The sequence below is a fragment of the Muscardinus avellanarius genome (assembly GCF_963383645.1).
Source record: "Muscardinus avellanarius genome assembly, chromosome: 6".
NCBI lineage: Eukaryota > Metazoa > Chordata > Mammalia > Rodentia > Gliridae > Muscardinus > Muscardinus avellanarius.
Genome location: NC_137791.1, coordinates 39,193,916 through 39,210,937, shown reverse-complemented (window position 1 = coordinate 39,210,937; position 17,022 = coordinate 39,193,916). Strand labels below are relative to the sequence as shown.

The window sequence follows — 17,022 nt, the reverse complement described above, 5'->3', positions numbered from 1 at the left end:
ACTTGATGGGGCTGATGGGGGAGGAGCAAAAAGACCAGTGACCCCAAGAGGAAGCTGCCTCTCAGGCACCTCTCATGCCACTGAGAGTGAACCAACCAGAAGTGGACCTCATCAGGTGGTGTTCTCAAAGTATTGTTCTTCTAACCCCTTTTCCCTATAAAATGATCAATGACTTGCCAAAAATCAAGTCTCTTTGTATATATTTTTAAGTTGATGAAGGCTTACCAAATAAATCATAAGAAGTTCATCATCTGGAAACTGAAAAGAAAGCCTTGAAGATGTGAGAAAAATAGGACAAGTCACACATTAGACAAGTATCTCTTATATGAATTCAACTTTTTACCATTTTTATTTTAAAAAATGTATTTATTGGTGACTTGTAATCATACATCATTATGAGGCACAGGATGGTAGAGGCATACATGCACACATCACTTATTCCTTTCCCAATTCCTATCACCTATGGCTCGATTTACTTTATTAAGTAGGAGACCTCTGGAGAACAGCCAGGACACAATCAGATTAATCAGTTAAATTGTATTTGACAAAGATGGCATGTTGCTTGCTTTGCTCTCCGTTTATTTTCATAACTAAATAAATCTGTAATCCCAGCACTTTAAACAGTCCTCATAGATTAAAAAAAAGCCACGATGGAAGAGGTAAGAAAGGTACACGTAGTTATAGATGGGTGTAAGGAGTGAGATAGATGAAAAATATGCAAATGGGTCATTCCCTGGTAGTGTTCTCTGTTTCCTCAATTGTACATTACTCCACTTGCCAATGACATTTATGTTGGTGGAAGAGTGAAGCTGTAAACAGTATTTTGTAATTATTAGGGGGTTTTTAACACTTAGGAGCCCCAACTCCAGTGGTGGTGGTGTTTGTGGGGGACCAGGTTTCTCTAAGATTGCTTTTTTTGTGTGTGTTACTGGAGATGGAACCCAGGGACATTCTATCTCTGAGCTACACTCCCAGCCCTATTTTATTTTTTTTGGTGGTACTGGGGGTGGAACCCAGGGGCTTTCTACCTCCGGGCTATACTCCCAGACCATTTTATACTTTATTTGGAAACAGGGTCTCCTAAGTTGCTGAGAGCCTCACTAAGTAGCTGAGGCTGGCTTCGAACCTGCTCGATCCTCCTGTCTCAGCCTCCCAAGCGCTGGGATTACAAGCGTGCGCCACCATGCTCGGCTTAATATTGCTCTTTAATGTGCCCATTTTCTCTCCATTTCTCTCTTAATTCTTTCAGAAACTCGTCTATTTTAGTTCCCTTCTACATATTTACATTTTAGTACAATTAAAGAAGTTATGTAAATTGGACTTTTCTAGTTTGCATAAGATTTAAACTGGGGGTCTTTAATTCAACCTGTAGATTTGTGATGCATGGTAGCCAGAGAACTGAGAGAAAAACCATCAACAGGTATATATAGATTTTCAGTGTTTTTATAATAATAATTTCAGGGCCGTTTGGGAACAGCTACATATTTTGCTTCTCCCTTAGAACCTGGCTCCTAAAACAACTTGCTGGGTACCCAGAAAATGCTGTTGACTAACAAGTTTGTATTAATTATGAATTTGGAATATGGTACAAAACAGTTTCTGAATTAGAATGTAAGCATTTAGTCTTCATGTAAGTTTAGCTATATCTTCTTGAGTCTGTTATTCAACTTTTTAAAATGGATTGCTCTATGACTTTTCTGTATGTTTCAGGAATATAACACTCAAATGGCTTAGTAAAAATTTTTATTGACTATCTGTGCTGCCTGGGTCTTCACTCTCTAGTTTTATATGAGCATAAAAAAGCAGCCAATGGGCAAAATATCTTACAACATCAGCAAGAGAAATAGTGACGGCAGCTTATTATAAATTTGACCATAAACAAAATGTTAAAATATTGCTTTATAAAATTTTACAGAAATACTAAAAAAAAAAAAAACCCTTTTCTTAGGATTGATTAGTATGCCTGTGGTTGGTTCAAAGTAACATTATGACCTTATTTTGTGTGTGTGTGTGGGGGGGGTCTAGGGATGGAACCCAGGGGCATTTGACCTTGAAGCTACATCCCCTGCCCTATTTTTTTATTCTTTATTTTGAAACAGGGTCTCACTAAGTTGCGTAGGGCCTCACTAAGTAGCTGAGGCTGTCCATGAACCACCACCATGCCTGGCTTATGATCTTATTTTTTTAACTGCTTGTTATATTTAGCTTTAATTTTAATGATATATAGAAATAACATTATTATAAAATTGTAGTATTGAAAGCGATATCTTGTCTGACACTCAAAGATTTATAGAGCTGAATATTTTGCTTATGATAAGAGCTCAGCGAATATTTGTCAACTATTTCAAAAATTCAAGTTCATTATATTTTACTAACATTAACTTACATACAACCAATATCAAGAACTTTTCCGTAGCAGGGTGCTTTGATTCATTCTCATCCAAAAGGCAGTGTATATAAAACTCACAAATATTTAAACTATTGCCAGAAACGAGGCTACACCTTGATGTAGTGAAACCAATAGATACTGAAGATTATTGTAGAAGTGAACCTCTACCTTGTTCAGGTTCTTCAAGTCATAATGTTAAGATACAGTCCTCACAGTCTACATTTCAGTAGGCGTTTGTAGGCAGTACTTCTCTGTGCTACAAACCTGGTCCTGCTGCACATCAGTGTCATATCTTCTGCTTCTGCACCTGAAGGGAGGACTTTTCAATAATACCAACATTATCCTGGTTCTGACTCCAGCACCATAAGACTATTTTATTGACCAGTTTAATCTAGTTGTCAGGACCAGCTGGAATGAAGGATGGATTATTACTGTTGTTATTGTTAAATACTGCCATGTAAGAAGGAAGACAATTTCTGTAACCTTTATATTTAGTGCTACCTTTTCTTTTTTACACTTAGAATTCCAACAATCATTCTTGGAATAGTACTCCTCCATAATAAAGTATTTAAAAATAAATACTTCTCCAACACAGTGATACTATACTATAAATTATTTCTATTCCAACATCAAAAATAATTATATCGAACCTCTTAGAGTATTTATGAAATACAGTTTTGTAGAGTGACTTGGGTTTATACCATAGGTATTAAATAGTATGTATCCATTTGTACTTGGAAAACTTTCAATGATTTGGTATCAATATTAGAATACTATGTGTGAGGCAGATGAGATGTGGAAGCTACTAACTGTCACCATGAGCCTCTGTGAGCTGTTACTTTACTTGTACTGTTCTCAGCATTACCTGAGTGTCAGTGATGAATGTAATCCTTTTTTGAAGACCAAGAAACTAAGCTTTATTCTGTGCAGAGAGCAGTGTTTGGATTTTACTCCGATCTCATGCCTCTGTAATTGACACTCTTTCCGAAAATCTCATCACTTTGTCTTTTAACAATATTACCTCGAGGACATGTTATTTCAGGTTCAAGAGCTTATGAATCATCTCAGATTTTTCGTTCCAGTGCTAATTATAAAGTAGGTTTTAGTATCCAATTTGGTCTTTGCCAGTTACTAAACCCTTTGAGTTCAGTTTTCCCTTACATATTAGACTACCAGCCATCTAAGATAATTTCCAGTTTTAAAATCTTACATCTGGAAATTAATTATTTTGTAAGATTATTAATTTGCAGATACTTATTTCCAATGGTCTGTTTTTAGAGTTGTATAAAGCAGCTAAAGCAGTGTTTGACATATAAATAGTCCTCCTAGATGTTAACCTACTTATATTATTGTTCAAATGAATATCTTCTATACCAACAGTTCCCATTGTTGTCATTATCATTGTTGCTTAAAGATGATATTTCTGACCAGGCGTGGTGGCACACACTTGTGATCCCAGCATTCGGGAGGCTGAGACCGGAGGATCGCGGTTCGCGGACAGCCTCAGCTACTTAGTGAGGCTGCAACTTAGTGAGACCCTGTTTCAAAATAAAGAGTAAAAAAAAAAAATAGGGAAGGAAGTGTTCGAAGGTCAAATGCCTCCCAAAACTGCAAAAAAAAAAAAAAAAAAAAGATGACATTTCTAGAGAGCAATGAGGTCAAGTAATTTGCTCGACACTGGTTAGCAACAGAACAGATTGCTTTTCTTTTCATTCCCAACATTATGCTATTATTCTTGTAGTTGGCTATACTCTCTTAAAAATGAAAAAAGAAAAAAAAAAAAAAAACAAAGCTGGGCATGGTGGCACACCCTTGTAATCCCAGCATTTGGGAAGATGAGACGGGGGATGGAGGTTCACAGGCAGCCTCAGCTGCTTAGTGAGGCCCTTTGCAATAGAGTGAGAACCTGTTTCAAAATAAAGAATTAAAAATAGGGCCGACGGTATAGCTCAGAGGTAGAATGCCCCTGGGTTCTATCTCCAGTACCACAAAGTAAATAAATACATAAATAAGTAAAGAAATAAACAAATAAATAAATAAATAAAGGAAGAAGCCCATTTAGTCAATTGCATACAAATAAGAAATACTCTTGCTGGGCTTGGTGGTGCATGCTTGTAATCCCTGTGCCTGGGAGGCTGAGACAGGAGGATCACACAGGTTCGAAGCCAGCCTCAGCTACTTAGTGAGACCCTGTTTCCAAATAAAATATAAAATAGGTCTGGGAGTGTAGCCTGGAGGTAAAAAGCCCCTGAGTTCCATCCCCAGTACCACACACAAAAAAAGTGAAACTACATAAGACGCAAGCAAAACAGTAATACAAAAAGAGAAATAGAGGACAGTTACTTAATTCAGATGGATATTGATTTTATTCTGTTTCCTTAAAATTAGCAAAAAAAAAAAGCAAACACATTGAATTATACAATTTTTCTGAGTTAAAGGTTGGTAAAGGAAGAAAAAAGCTTTTTTTTTACTACTCAACCTTTTCTCATTATCGAATTCAGCGATAATTAATCTAGAAAATCAATATAAATATAAAAGCCATAAATAGTGCTCAAATAGACTTTTTTATTTGTCTTATGTAAAACCCAAATGTGTAGTAAGGTTTATTAGTTGAATGTAGCCTTTCTGTGGGGAGTAGAGATAACACAATCCAGACACATTGCCTTCGGATAGTCTAACTGAATATCTCTCCTGATGTTAATATGGGGAAAAATAATGTTCCTGTTAAATATAAGTTGCCTCAGAAGACTCTGGCCAGAACTCATTAATCTTATGTTGAGTGTTCTAAGGAATGCAGAAACTAACTGTATTTTATGGTGTTTTTCCTTCTCAGGTCTTTATTTGCATTAATAGTTGACTTTTTAAAATTTTTAATTGTTTCATTCTAATCACACTTCTTGATGAAGCTCGGGATGATAGAGGCACACCTGCACACAGTACTTTTTGAGGCCTCCCCAGTTACCACCCCACTCCCTCTTCCTTCCCACCTTCTCCTGCTCTGCACAGTGACTGGCTTTTATAGATGGGAGGGGGAGGAAGACTTGGAGAGGGAATCTCCTCAGTGGTCAAGATGAACACATACAAACTTATGTTCTGTGTTTTGATATGACAAGGACTTGGGTTCCTCAAACAACACACATGTAGGAGGCACTGCTGGGAAAATTCTAGAACCTGCCCTCTATTTTCACCCAAATATAAAGAGCTGACCAGTTCTACAGATCTGCTTTCTTCCCACTGTCTTACAAAATTAGACATATTTAACAATCACAACAAAATATCCTTGGAAGTGTAGGCCAGTATTACCAAAGTGACTACTCTGTGTGAAAAAGTGTTAGTGTGGCTTCTATGGGAAATTTGAGTTTTAGGAGAACATTATGTTGAGCTTAGCCGGTCACAGAAAGTAAAGGGTCATTTTCCCCCTCGTATTTGGAAAGCAAAGGGTAATAAGGATATTAGAGGGACTTGAGATAATGGAGGAGAAACCCCAGTGGGGCCAGGGAGGTGGAGAGGGTCTTGGGGGTGGGGAGAGAGCCAGTTAAGGAAACGCTTTCATTGACATTATGTAGTATGTGAGAACACAGCGCCAATGTCGATATTTCGAATGGGGAAGGGAGAGTGGGAGGAGCGGGAGAAGCTCACCAAGTGCCGTGTGCGCAGGTCACCACCACTATGGATTGCACTATGAGGTGAGATTGTGATGCACCAATAAAAGTATAAAAATTGTGTCTCATAGGACTCCCAAGAATGAGTTGACCAAAAACATATTGGTCGTATCTTATTCTCAAGAAATTAGCTGAGTTGTACCATCAAAGAGATTATTAACCATTGTTCATTTTCATGATAATTAATAATTTATGTTAGCTCATGTTCATCGTATTAAAATTTTTAAGTCCAGTTGATATTCAGAAGTTACTACTTCTGATAACATTTACCAAATATATTCCATTTCTGTGTGTGTGTGCACGTGCGGGTGCGTGTGTGTGTTTTATTGAGGATTGAACCTGGAGTCTCACACATACCAGGTAGTGCTCTAGTACTGAACTACATCCTTCTCCCTTTTTAAATTTTTTTTTTTTTTACTTTGAGATAAGGTCTCGCTAAGTTGCCCAGGCTAGCATCAAACTTGTGATTTTCTTGCCTCACCCTTCCAAGTAGCTTGGATTACAAGTGTGTGTCCACACTTGTAAAATCCAATATTCTAAAAAGTATTGCCTGGCAATATATTCCGTTTCAGATTAAATTTACTTTTGGTTTTAAAAAAATCTAAAACTGAAACATCAGCATAAGGAAAGCTGCTGGGTCCCTATTTCTTATAGGAATGGACATGCATTTAGAAGTAGGATAATGATCCCAATTTGTTGACATTTTAAAAGAAGGCGGCATATAAATTTATAACACTTGTAAGTAGAATTCCACCCATCTGTCTTCAAAACCACTCTAGTTTCAGTAGTACAGTATTTGGATTACAAAAATCTTGAACATACATGTATATCCTGCATTTGATTTACATATTACACAATTTGGGCTTTTTAGTACTGTTATAGTACATTGTAATTACACATCATAATAAGGTTCTTACAAATGCTAGTGAGGTTCCGAGTGACACAAACATACATGCACACAGCACTTGCTGTGCTTCCTTCTGCGGCCCCGCTTCCTCCCCTCCTTCCTCCTCCTCAGTGGGATTGTCTGTTTATATGTGGATGAGCATTATTGGAACTGCTTCCCTCCATCTTCTCCCCTCCCCCGTCCTTACCCTAATCTCCTTTTGCTGTCTACTCATCTTTCTCATTTATCTGAAGTCCTTTATGTTTCCGATTTTCTCTCTAGTTTTCACATATGAGAAAACATTATACCTTTGAAGTTTTGAGACTGATCTCACTAAGCAGAATATTCTTTAGTCCCATTCATTTTCGGCACCAAGGAATTAGAAGAAAACGGATACTACAGAAAGAGGTTCAGATCCAAGAAAAATATGCTAAGAAAGAAAGGCCAAAGATGAACAATAAATAACCACAATTTCAATTCAATGGAATTTATAGATTGAGAGGAACAGAAAATACCAGAGGGAGAACTCAGAAGTCTGATTATTGAAATATCCGAGATCTAAAAGATTTAAGGAAGAAGCACAGGGAGAGTATATAGGATAGAAAACATGTCAGTAAAGAAACTGAAACAAAACCAAAAAGAAATCCCTGAGTAAATGGAAGATATATTAAATCAGATAAAAACTTCAATATAAAAGCCGGGCGTGGTGGCGCACGCTTGTAATCCCAGCATTCGGGAGGTTGAGACCTGGAGGATCGCGGTTCGTGGACAGCCTCAGCTACTGAGTGAGGCCCTCTGCAACTCAGTGAGACCCGGTTTCAAAATAAAGAATAAAAAGTAGGGCAGGGGCTGTAGCTTGGAGGTCAAATGCCCCTGGGTTCCATCCCCAGACCTGCAAATAAATAAATATGGCTAGGGGTGTAGCTCAGTATAGAATGCCCCTGGGTTCAATCCCAGTACCAAAATATCCACTTCATACCATTCCCTCTATGCTCTCTTTAGAGTTATCCTTCCTTCCTTCCTTCCTTCCTTCCTTCCTTCCTTCCTTCCTTCATTTTCCCTCCTTTCTTTCTTTCTTTCTTTCTTTCATTTCTTTCTTTCTTTCCTTCTTTCTTTCACAACTCCTCCTTTCCTCCTCCTCCTCCTCCTCCTCCTCCTCCTCCTCCTCCTCCTCCTCCTCCTCCTCCTCCTCCTTCTTCTTCTTCTTCTTCTTCTTCTTCTTCTTCTTCTTCTTCTGTTTGAACCCAGGGACTTTCTATCTTCAAGCTAGCTACAACCCGTCTTTTTTTATTTTTATTTTTAAGTTTGAAACAAGGCCTCATTAGGTTGCTGAGGCTGCCATCAACCTGTGATCCTCCTTTCTCAGCCTCCCAAGTACAAGAAGTAGAGGCATGCACCACTACACTTGGCTTAGAGTCATTCCTTTTTCCAGCTCTAGTTATCAAGTAGATGCTATGTCTTAGGCCTGTGGCAGAATGCAAGACCAACCACTGAACTAGACAGTTTCAAAGTCTTTTTCAAACTCTCAGGTCCTGAAAGCTGATGGAGGCCAAGGTCAGACCTGAGCAAGAGTAAAGATGGCAACTGCCAACCACAGGCGTCTTCGAATATAACCTCTATAAATATCAGGCTGCTTGCCCTCCAGAAACCTCCCAGTGACTGGACATTCAAAATCACTGGACCATGTTCCAAAATGCTTACGTAATGTCTCATACAGAGCAAAAGATTTCTTCTTCAAACAACTTAGGAAAACCAATGAGTGTCATACAAAAGAATGAGATAATAGAATAAAAAGATTTCAGAAAAGATAAAAGCTCTTGACTATCATCAAATTTAATTATTGCCTTAAAGTATGCTTACTGCTTTTTTCTTGATTGTCCCCTGAACAGGTTTACTGTTTATAATTTAGATCTCATCTATTTATATCTGTTATTACTGCCTGTTACCAAAGAGACTGGATGTTGAAAAATTAGATCCGAAAACAACTTTGAAGTGTAATGCTTTCCTTGATCTGGTAGTAGGAGTGAAAGAGAACTTTTGCTTGTTGGATCATCTGTGTATAGTTAGCGCAGTGAGCATCAATTGCATATTGGTTTGATTTAGGGGCAATGCATCTTCATATTTTCAAGTATTTTTTTTTTTTGGTGGTCCTGGGGTTCCTGGAAGCCCTTCTACCTCCGGGCTACACTCCCAGACCTTTTTTTTTTATACTTTTTTATTTGGAAACAGGGTCTCATAAGCCAGCGCGCGCGGCTGGCTTCGAACCTGCGCGATCCTCCTGTCTCTGCCTCCCAAGCGCAGGGATTACAAGCATGCGCCACCACGCCCGGCTTCAAGTATTTTAAAATACTATTGATTCATTTCCTGAAGTCTCTTGGAACACCATATTTGTTAAAAGTCCTTAATTTCTTACCATTTGGTGTCAGTAAATGTACTGAAACCAGTGTTTTGATAGTATAACTGCACTGGTTTCTCAAAGTTAAATGTGGATGAGAAATCAGAACTATTTTGCAAAATAAAAACCAAATACTACTTTATTATTTTATTAAAAAACAAAAGCTGGAATACTCTTCAAATCAAAATCATTAAATATAACATGCACAGTGACAATATAAAAATTTACCATGTATCCATTATATGTTTCTCATATGACATGAAATTTGAAAGTCTATCTATCAATCACCTATCTATGTGTATGTGTAGATATCATATTTAGTGATATTTTAAATGACTTTTAGGCGATATTTTATTCTTTTTTTATTTATTTTAATGGACATATAGCAATTTACTATACTTATGAGATACAATGTGATGTTTCAATACAGGTATACATTATGTATTGATGAACTGGGCTAATATAAGCATTCGCTTAAACTTCTATCATTTCCTTGTGGTGAGATTATTCAAACTCTTTTTCTTTTATCAGTTTTGAAACATATACAGCATTACCATGAACTATACAGCACTATCATTAACTATAGTCACTCCCCTGTGCAATAGAACAATAGAACTTATTTCTCTTCTCATAACATTGTACCCACTGACCAATCTTTCTTTTTACTTTTCTATTTCCTACCCTCCCTCTACTCTGGTAGCCACTATTCTAGTTTCTACCTCTGCGAAGTAAATGTTTTAGAATCTACATGATGTTAAGTGGTATGTGTATATTTGTGCCTGGCTTGTTTCACATGGCACAAGGTCCTCCAGGTTCATCCATGTTGTCACAGATGACAGAATTTTATTCTTATTTATGGGTGAATATTATTACACGCACACCTACACACACACGCACATACACCATAGTTTCTTTTTACAGTTCTCTCTCCCACATACACATTTCATTTCCTTCCGATGTATACCCAGTGATGGAATTGCTGGGTCATTTTTAAGTTCTATTTTAAGTTTTTCAGGACTGTCTATACTGTTTCTGTAGTTTCTATACAAATTTACGTTCTGAACAACAATATGTTAGGGTTCTCTTTTTAAACATCCTCACTAATGCTTGTTATTTTTCTTATCTTGTTGATAATAACCACTCTATTTGGAGTGAGGGAATATATCATGATTTTGATTTGCATTTTTCTGATAATTATGTTGAGCTTTTCTTTACATGTGCTGGCTGGCCATTTGCATGTCTTCTTTTGACAAATGTCAATTCAGGTTTTTTGCCATTTTAAAAATTAGATTTATATATTTTATTGTTGCTGCTATTGAGTTGAGTTACTTATGTATTTTGGACATTAATTCTTTGTGTGTGTGTGTGGTAGTGGGGATGGAACCCAGAGGCATTTTACCTTTGAGCTACACCCCAGCCCTATATTTTATTCTTTATTTTGAAACCGGGTCTCACTGAGTTGCAAAGGGCCTTGCTAAAGAGCTGATGCTGTCTGAGAAATGCAATCCTCTGGTCTCAGCCTCCTAAATGCTGAGATTACAAGCGTGCGCCACCACGTCCGGATCCTTTACTACTTATGTTATCTCTTTACTCTGCTGATTGTTTTCTTTGCTTAATTTGATATAATTCCAGGCTTTTGTTACTTATGCTTTTGAAGTCTTTTCTAAAAAAAAAAATTCTTGTCCAGACCAGTGTCCTTAAGTATTTTTCCTATATTTTCTTCTAATAGTTTTGAGAGCTTATATTTAAGAATTTAATCCATTTTCAGTTGATGCGTAACATACCAGAATTGCTCTATTTATTTTATTTTCTTTTTTTCTTTCTTTCTTTCTTTTTTTTTTTTTTTTTGTGTGTGTGTATGTGTTTGGTGATGGAACCCAGGGGCATTTGACTTTCAAGCTACACCCCCTGCCCTATTTTTTATTCTTTATTTTGAAACCGGGTCTCACTAAGTTGCGGAGGGCCTCACTAAGTAGCTGAGGCTGTCCACTAATCGCGATTCTCCAGTCTCAGCATCCTGAATGCTGGGATTACAAGCGTGCACCACCACGCCTGGCTTCTAGCTATTTTCTCATTAGGAAAATATTTAGATATTTCTTATAAAAAATGTTACTGGGTGTATGACGCACACTTATAATCCCAGTACATGGGAGGCTGATACAGGAGGATTGCAGGTCCTTGGCCAGCCTCAGCTACTAGCGAGGCCCTCTGCAACTTAGTGAGACCCTGTTTCAAAATAAAGAATAAAAAATAGGGCTGGGGATGTAGCTTGGAGTTAGAATGCCCCTAAGTTCCATTCACAGTACTGAAAAAAAAAAATTGAAACAAAGTTTCTAAATTCATGTTTCTAATGAAGATTTACCTCTTTGGTTCCCCAAATTAAAAACACTGGAATGTAGTCTGCCTGACCCGAACTTAATAGATTAAAAACAATGAAAAACGGAGAGAGAGAGACGGAGAGAGAGGGAGAGGGAGAGGGAGGGAGAGGGAGGGAGGGAGAGAGAGAGAGAGAGAGAGAGAGAGAGAGAGAGAGAGAGAGAGCGAGCCAAGCCTGTGTAGTCATTCTCTGGGGTTACATATTGAGTGGACAAGCATGCTGTGTACGGCATCACTACCTCCTGTCTGAGATCTTGCTTCTTCTCTCAGAATGGACTCAACGCGCTCCATCTTGCTGCCAAAGAAGGCCACGTGGGGCTGGTTCAGGAGCTGCTGGGACGAGGGTCTTCTGTGGATTCTGCCACTAAGGTAATGGTCACACTGGTAGAACTTTCCTTAAAAATGAAGATATACTTCCAGTCGTCTTTTCCCCATTGTACATTTCATTGTACATTTTAGAGGTTTACTGGAACACCAAAATTCTTAAGCACACAGAACCATAGTTCTCCACTAAACTTTGCAGTGTTTGAATTTTTTAAGGACTTATTAGACATGAGAACTTAGAACTCTAAACCTAGGTTTTAATATAGTCTTTCCTCCCTTGATTCACAGACAACTAAGTTACCATATTCCTCTGTATATTATAGCATTCATTTTTCAAAAGATAATTCATATAAAACAAATTGATGTGGTAAGATTATTAAGGGAAACAATTTTCTTGCTCCAACATATTTACCATCTTTTAATGTATTCATTCAGTGTGGTGTGGGAATATGCAGGGTTCTTTATAATCTAACAGAAAAGAGCTTTGAGTTATGGGTCAAATTATTAGGGTAACATTAGATTTTATTATTATATGTACAAGATGCTGGGCATGATTACAAACTATCCCTCTCCTGGTAGAGTGCTTTTGCTAAAATATATCAGATCTGGTTGAGGATTTGTTTTACAAACAATAGACGTTTGAAAAATACTATGAGTGGTGGCAAATCTTTTTCTTTAGAGGAAAATGATTTATTTGGAAAAATACTATAACATATCAGAGCCACAGCTGCTGATCAGAGATGGAGTATGATCATTTGTCTGTGGGAGATGCAGAGAAAAAATGTCATTCTCAAGCCTGGGACTGGGGCCTTAGTCTAAGCCGTGATGGACAAAGAAGAGTTCTAGAATAAACAGGAAATAGTGCGGTTAACCTGTATTTCCAGCACTTCATGTATATTGGTGCTGTTATGGTATAGTAATGAGCAATTCTGGTAGAAATTAAAAAAAATAACTGTCAGAAAATTCACAAGAAGTTAAAATATAAGCTCACTTTATGCAGTAAATTTCTTACTTTGAATGTACAGACAGAGTAAATGTTATATTAGTGTTTTTCTTTAGCACATGTAAGTGTTGAGCAAATACTTAAAGAAATCTGTTTGTTGTAAATAAAATTATTTGCTTCCCCTGAGTTGCCCAGTATTGGTTGCATTTGTGTTTATTATTTTTGTGTTTATTTCCTTTAAACTTTGTTAATATTTTAAAATATAGATTTTCTTTTAATGTAGATTAAATTTTCAGAATTTTTCAGACCAAGTAAAAATTTCCTTTAAGAAAAAGGAAATTATCTTGGCATGGTTGGCACACACTTGTTATCCCAATACTTGGGAAGTTGAAACAGGAGGATTTCAGGGTCAAGAACAGCCTCAGCAAAAGACCTGATTTAAAATAAATAAATAAATAAATAAATAAATAAATAAATAAATAAATAAAGCAAGCAAACAAGCAAGCAAGCAAGCAAGCAAGCTATGGATGTAGCCTGGAGATAGAATGTTCCTGGATTTAGTTCCCCACACCCATACAAATAAATTCCCCTGACAAACAACAACAACAAAAAGTAAAAGAAGGGAATTGAGCCCCTTACATACTAACTCACAGCAACAGAAAAAGAACCATTATGAACTTTATGGCTCAGAGTCTCCAGGTAACTGTGTATCTTTCTCTTTGTTTTCTTTTCTGTTATTTATTTTAATCATATCACAGGTATCTTTAAATTTCTTGGCTTATAGTTTATTTTGACAAATTTTTAAAATTCTTATTGGTGATTGGTGTTCTATTGATATAACAAGTGGTAGAAATAATTGTTAGTGTGAAGATTTATATAAAATTTATTTTTTCATTACGAAAGTTATTTTTTTCAGCACTGAGAATTGAACTCAGGGGCATTCTACCTCTGAGCTACACCCCCAGGCCTATTTTTCATTTTTCATTTTGAAACAGGGTCTTACTAAGTTGTGGAGCTGGTGGCAAGTCTGTGAACCTCCTGTCTCAGCCTCCTAAGTACTGCACCACCATGCCCAGCATTGCCCAAGTATTTTGAGCAATAATCACAGCCCTTGGAGCTGAAAACATAACTGAGCAAACACAGTTTCTTGACTACCAAGAACTCCTTACTTTCCTTTGCAAGGTGAAATAAATTCAATGATTTGGTAAACTTGTTTTAAGTGTAATATTTTCTTATAGGAGGATTCTGTAGTTGTTGATTAAATGCCTTGAATCTCAGGGGATTTTGTCACTCACATTCATACATGCACATTTCCATTGTGTGTGTGTGTGTGTGTGTGTGTGTGTGTGTGTGTGTGTGTGTGTGTGGTTCGGTGTGGGATTGAATTCTACTTTTGAGCTACATCCCAGCCCTTTTTACTTTTTATTGTGAAGCAAGATCTTCCTGAGTTGATGAGAGTCTTGATTCACTGCCGACTGTCTCATCCTGTCAAGTACTAGGATTGCAATTGCACACCACCACAGCTGGCCAGCCACACTCCTGATCAAGAGCACAGTCTCCCCATGTTCCAGTATTATAAAGATAGAAAAGAAAGACACTGATGAGGTGGTCAATTAATTCTGATGGTAAAAATATACAGCGTGGGCTACTAGATTCATAAAACGATGACATTTAATCAATTGAAATATCAAATAGTTGACAATGCCTGTACATTTTGATTTCTACAAAATTTGAAAACCTCTAACTGTTTCTATTTTGTTTCTCCAAAACAGAAGGGAAATACTGCTCTTCATATTGCGTCTTTGGCTGGACAAGCAGAAGTTGTCAAAGTTCTCGTTAAAGAAGGAGCCAATATTAATGCACAGTCTCAGGTATTACAGATTTTCTTTAATAAAAGGAAATTTAAGTTAGAATAGTTTTGTGAAATCGATTTAGTGGGTTTAGCTAGCTGCTGGGCAGATAAGTGTATTATAAATGCTTCTGTTGTTTATTTTAACCATAATTTCTCTTATTAACTCATTCAATTAAATTTCTTATTTGGCATATCATAATCATTCATTTAATATAACCAAACACTTGACACATTTAAGTCCATCCTTATTTATAAATATTTTAAGAAAGAATGCAGTTTTTTTTACAAAGTGACATCTTTTAAATATGAATTATTCATGAAAGTTGTGTTGCACTATGAAAATATTCTTTCTCCTAAAATTAAAAAAAATTATCAAAATATTAGCATCTCAGTTAGGGAGTATGCTATAAAGTGGGAATCACACTATTTTGGTTATCTCACACCCCAAATGTGAGTTTTCGAGAATTTGAGAGGAAACTGGGGGTAAGATGCTGCGGTAAATACACTAGGCTTACGCTGGGCGTGGTGGCGCACACTTGTGATCCCACCGTTTGGGAGGCTGAGACAGGAGGATCGAGGTTCGTGGACAGCCTCGGCACCTTAATGAGGCCCTTTGCAATTCAATGAGACCCTGTTTCAAAATAAAGAATAAAAAATAGGGCTGGGGGTGTAGCTCGGAGGTAGAATGTACCCGGGTTCTATCCCCAATACCTTAAAAAAAAAAAAATTCACTAGGTGTAGATTTAACTACAGGCTTGAATCAACAGCGCACTTCCAAAGTGTAGTAATGAAAGCTGGCGAAGTTGAGTTGCTTGCAGAATGCCCCTGCTTTGATGGAAAATGCACATGTGTCCTGCTGTTAGCATCTATAAAAAGAGCAGTATTACCTTTCTCAAAATGACCAGTTGAATATAGAGTTGACAGGTGGCAAATGCTGCAAAGTAAATGTGTGTTAAAAGCTATAACATCCATTATTACACGCTGGTTACTGGAGATTCATGTGCTTCGGAGACTTTTCAAGGGGGATAAGCCACAACGGTCTCATCAGCAATTGCTTTCAGGGTCAACGAGCCTTTTCTATAAAGTCATAATCAAGCCAGATTACAACAGGTCTTTAGAAAAGGTTTATATCATCATTAAAAGATTGAAATAATCCTATTAGCCCAATCAATTATGATTTATGTTGTAGGAAATCCCGACAAATAGCTTCAAGCTGATATTTATATTGTGAGAAAGTTTGGGGGTTAGAAAAAGTAATCGCAGCCTGGAGGTAGAAAGCCTCTGGGTTCCACCCCCAGTACCACCATAAAAAATTTAAAAAAAGAAAAAGTAATCGCAGGATATCTCTCTCTCTTTCTCTCTCTCTCTCTCTCTCTCTCTCTCTCTCTCTCTCTCTCTCTCTCATACTGGGGATTGAATGATTGAATCCTACCTCTGAGCTACACTTCTAGACCTATTTTATTTTCTATTTTGTAACAGGGTCTTACTAATCAGCAGAAGGCCTCCCTGAGTTGCTCAAGCTGGCTGCAAACCTGTGACCCTCCTGTCTCAGCCTCCAAGTACTGGGATTACAGTTGTGCACCATAGTATCTGCCTTTTAGGAAGTTTTTCTAAATGTCTAAGTCATTTGATAAATCTTAAGACATTTGTTATGTTGTATCACTGAACAAAAATTATTATTCTATAGAATATTTTACAGTTCAATGATTGAAATGACAATACATGAATTTGTATAAGTGGTCTGATTATTTTGCTCATGTGTGCAAGCAAACCCCCCCCAAAGAGTGGCTGTAAGGCTGCTGAGGGCTGGTCTGAGTCCTAATATTTCATTGTCCTCTCGTATCTTATTTAAGGTACAACAGAGTATCGGGTAGATGTGTAGGGACGTGCTCATGGCAGTTGGACATGTGTACTCCAAAACAGACATGCATGAGAATCCCCAAATGTACAACATAAATTCTAAATTTTTTAATTCAAATTTGTACCTTCCTCTGCATGTTTCTAAGAACACAAGTTAAGGCTCCATGGCGCAGAGTAGCCCAAAGTTATAGGAACATTGGTGGTTGCATAGTACTTTTCCTTTCAAAAACATCCTAGTTTTTTGGGAGTGGATTACTGAACTTATTTTTGGAAGAAGGTAGAAAACTGAAATTTTTCAAGGAATAAATATTCAGTAAAAATTTTGTACTACATAA

General features: G+C 37.2%; 1 protein-coding gene across 2 annotated transcripts in view; it reads left to right on the top strand.

Annotated features, from left to right (window-relative positions):
• The window catches only part of ANK2 (ankyrin 2), a gene marked incomplete at both ends in the record, with an annotated part of 247,348 nt that overhangs the window by 52,578 nt on the left and 177,748 nt on the right, over positions 1-17,022 (top strand). For both annotated transcript variants that reach the window (XM_080697143.1, XM_080697142.1), the window contains 2 exons: positions 11,979-12,077; positions 14,748-14,846. In XM_080697143.1, the coding sequence (XP_080553269.1) occupies positions 11,979-12,077; positions 14,748-14,846 (198 nt within the window). The remainder of the gene's footprint in view (positions 1-11,978; positions 12,078-14,747; positions 14,847-17,022) is intronic.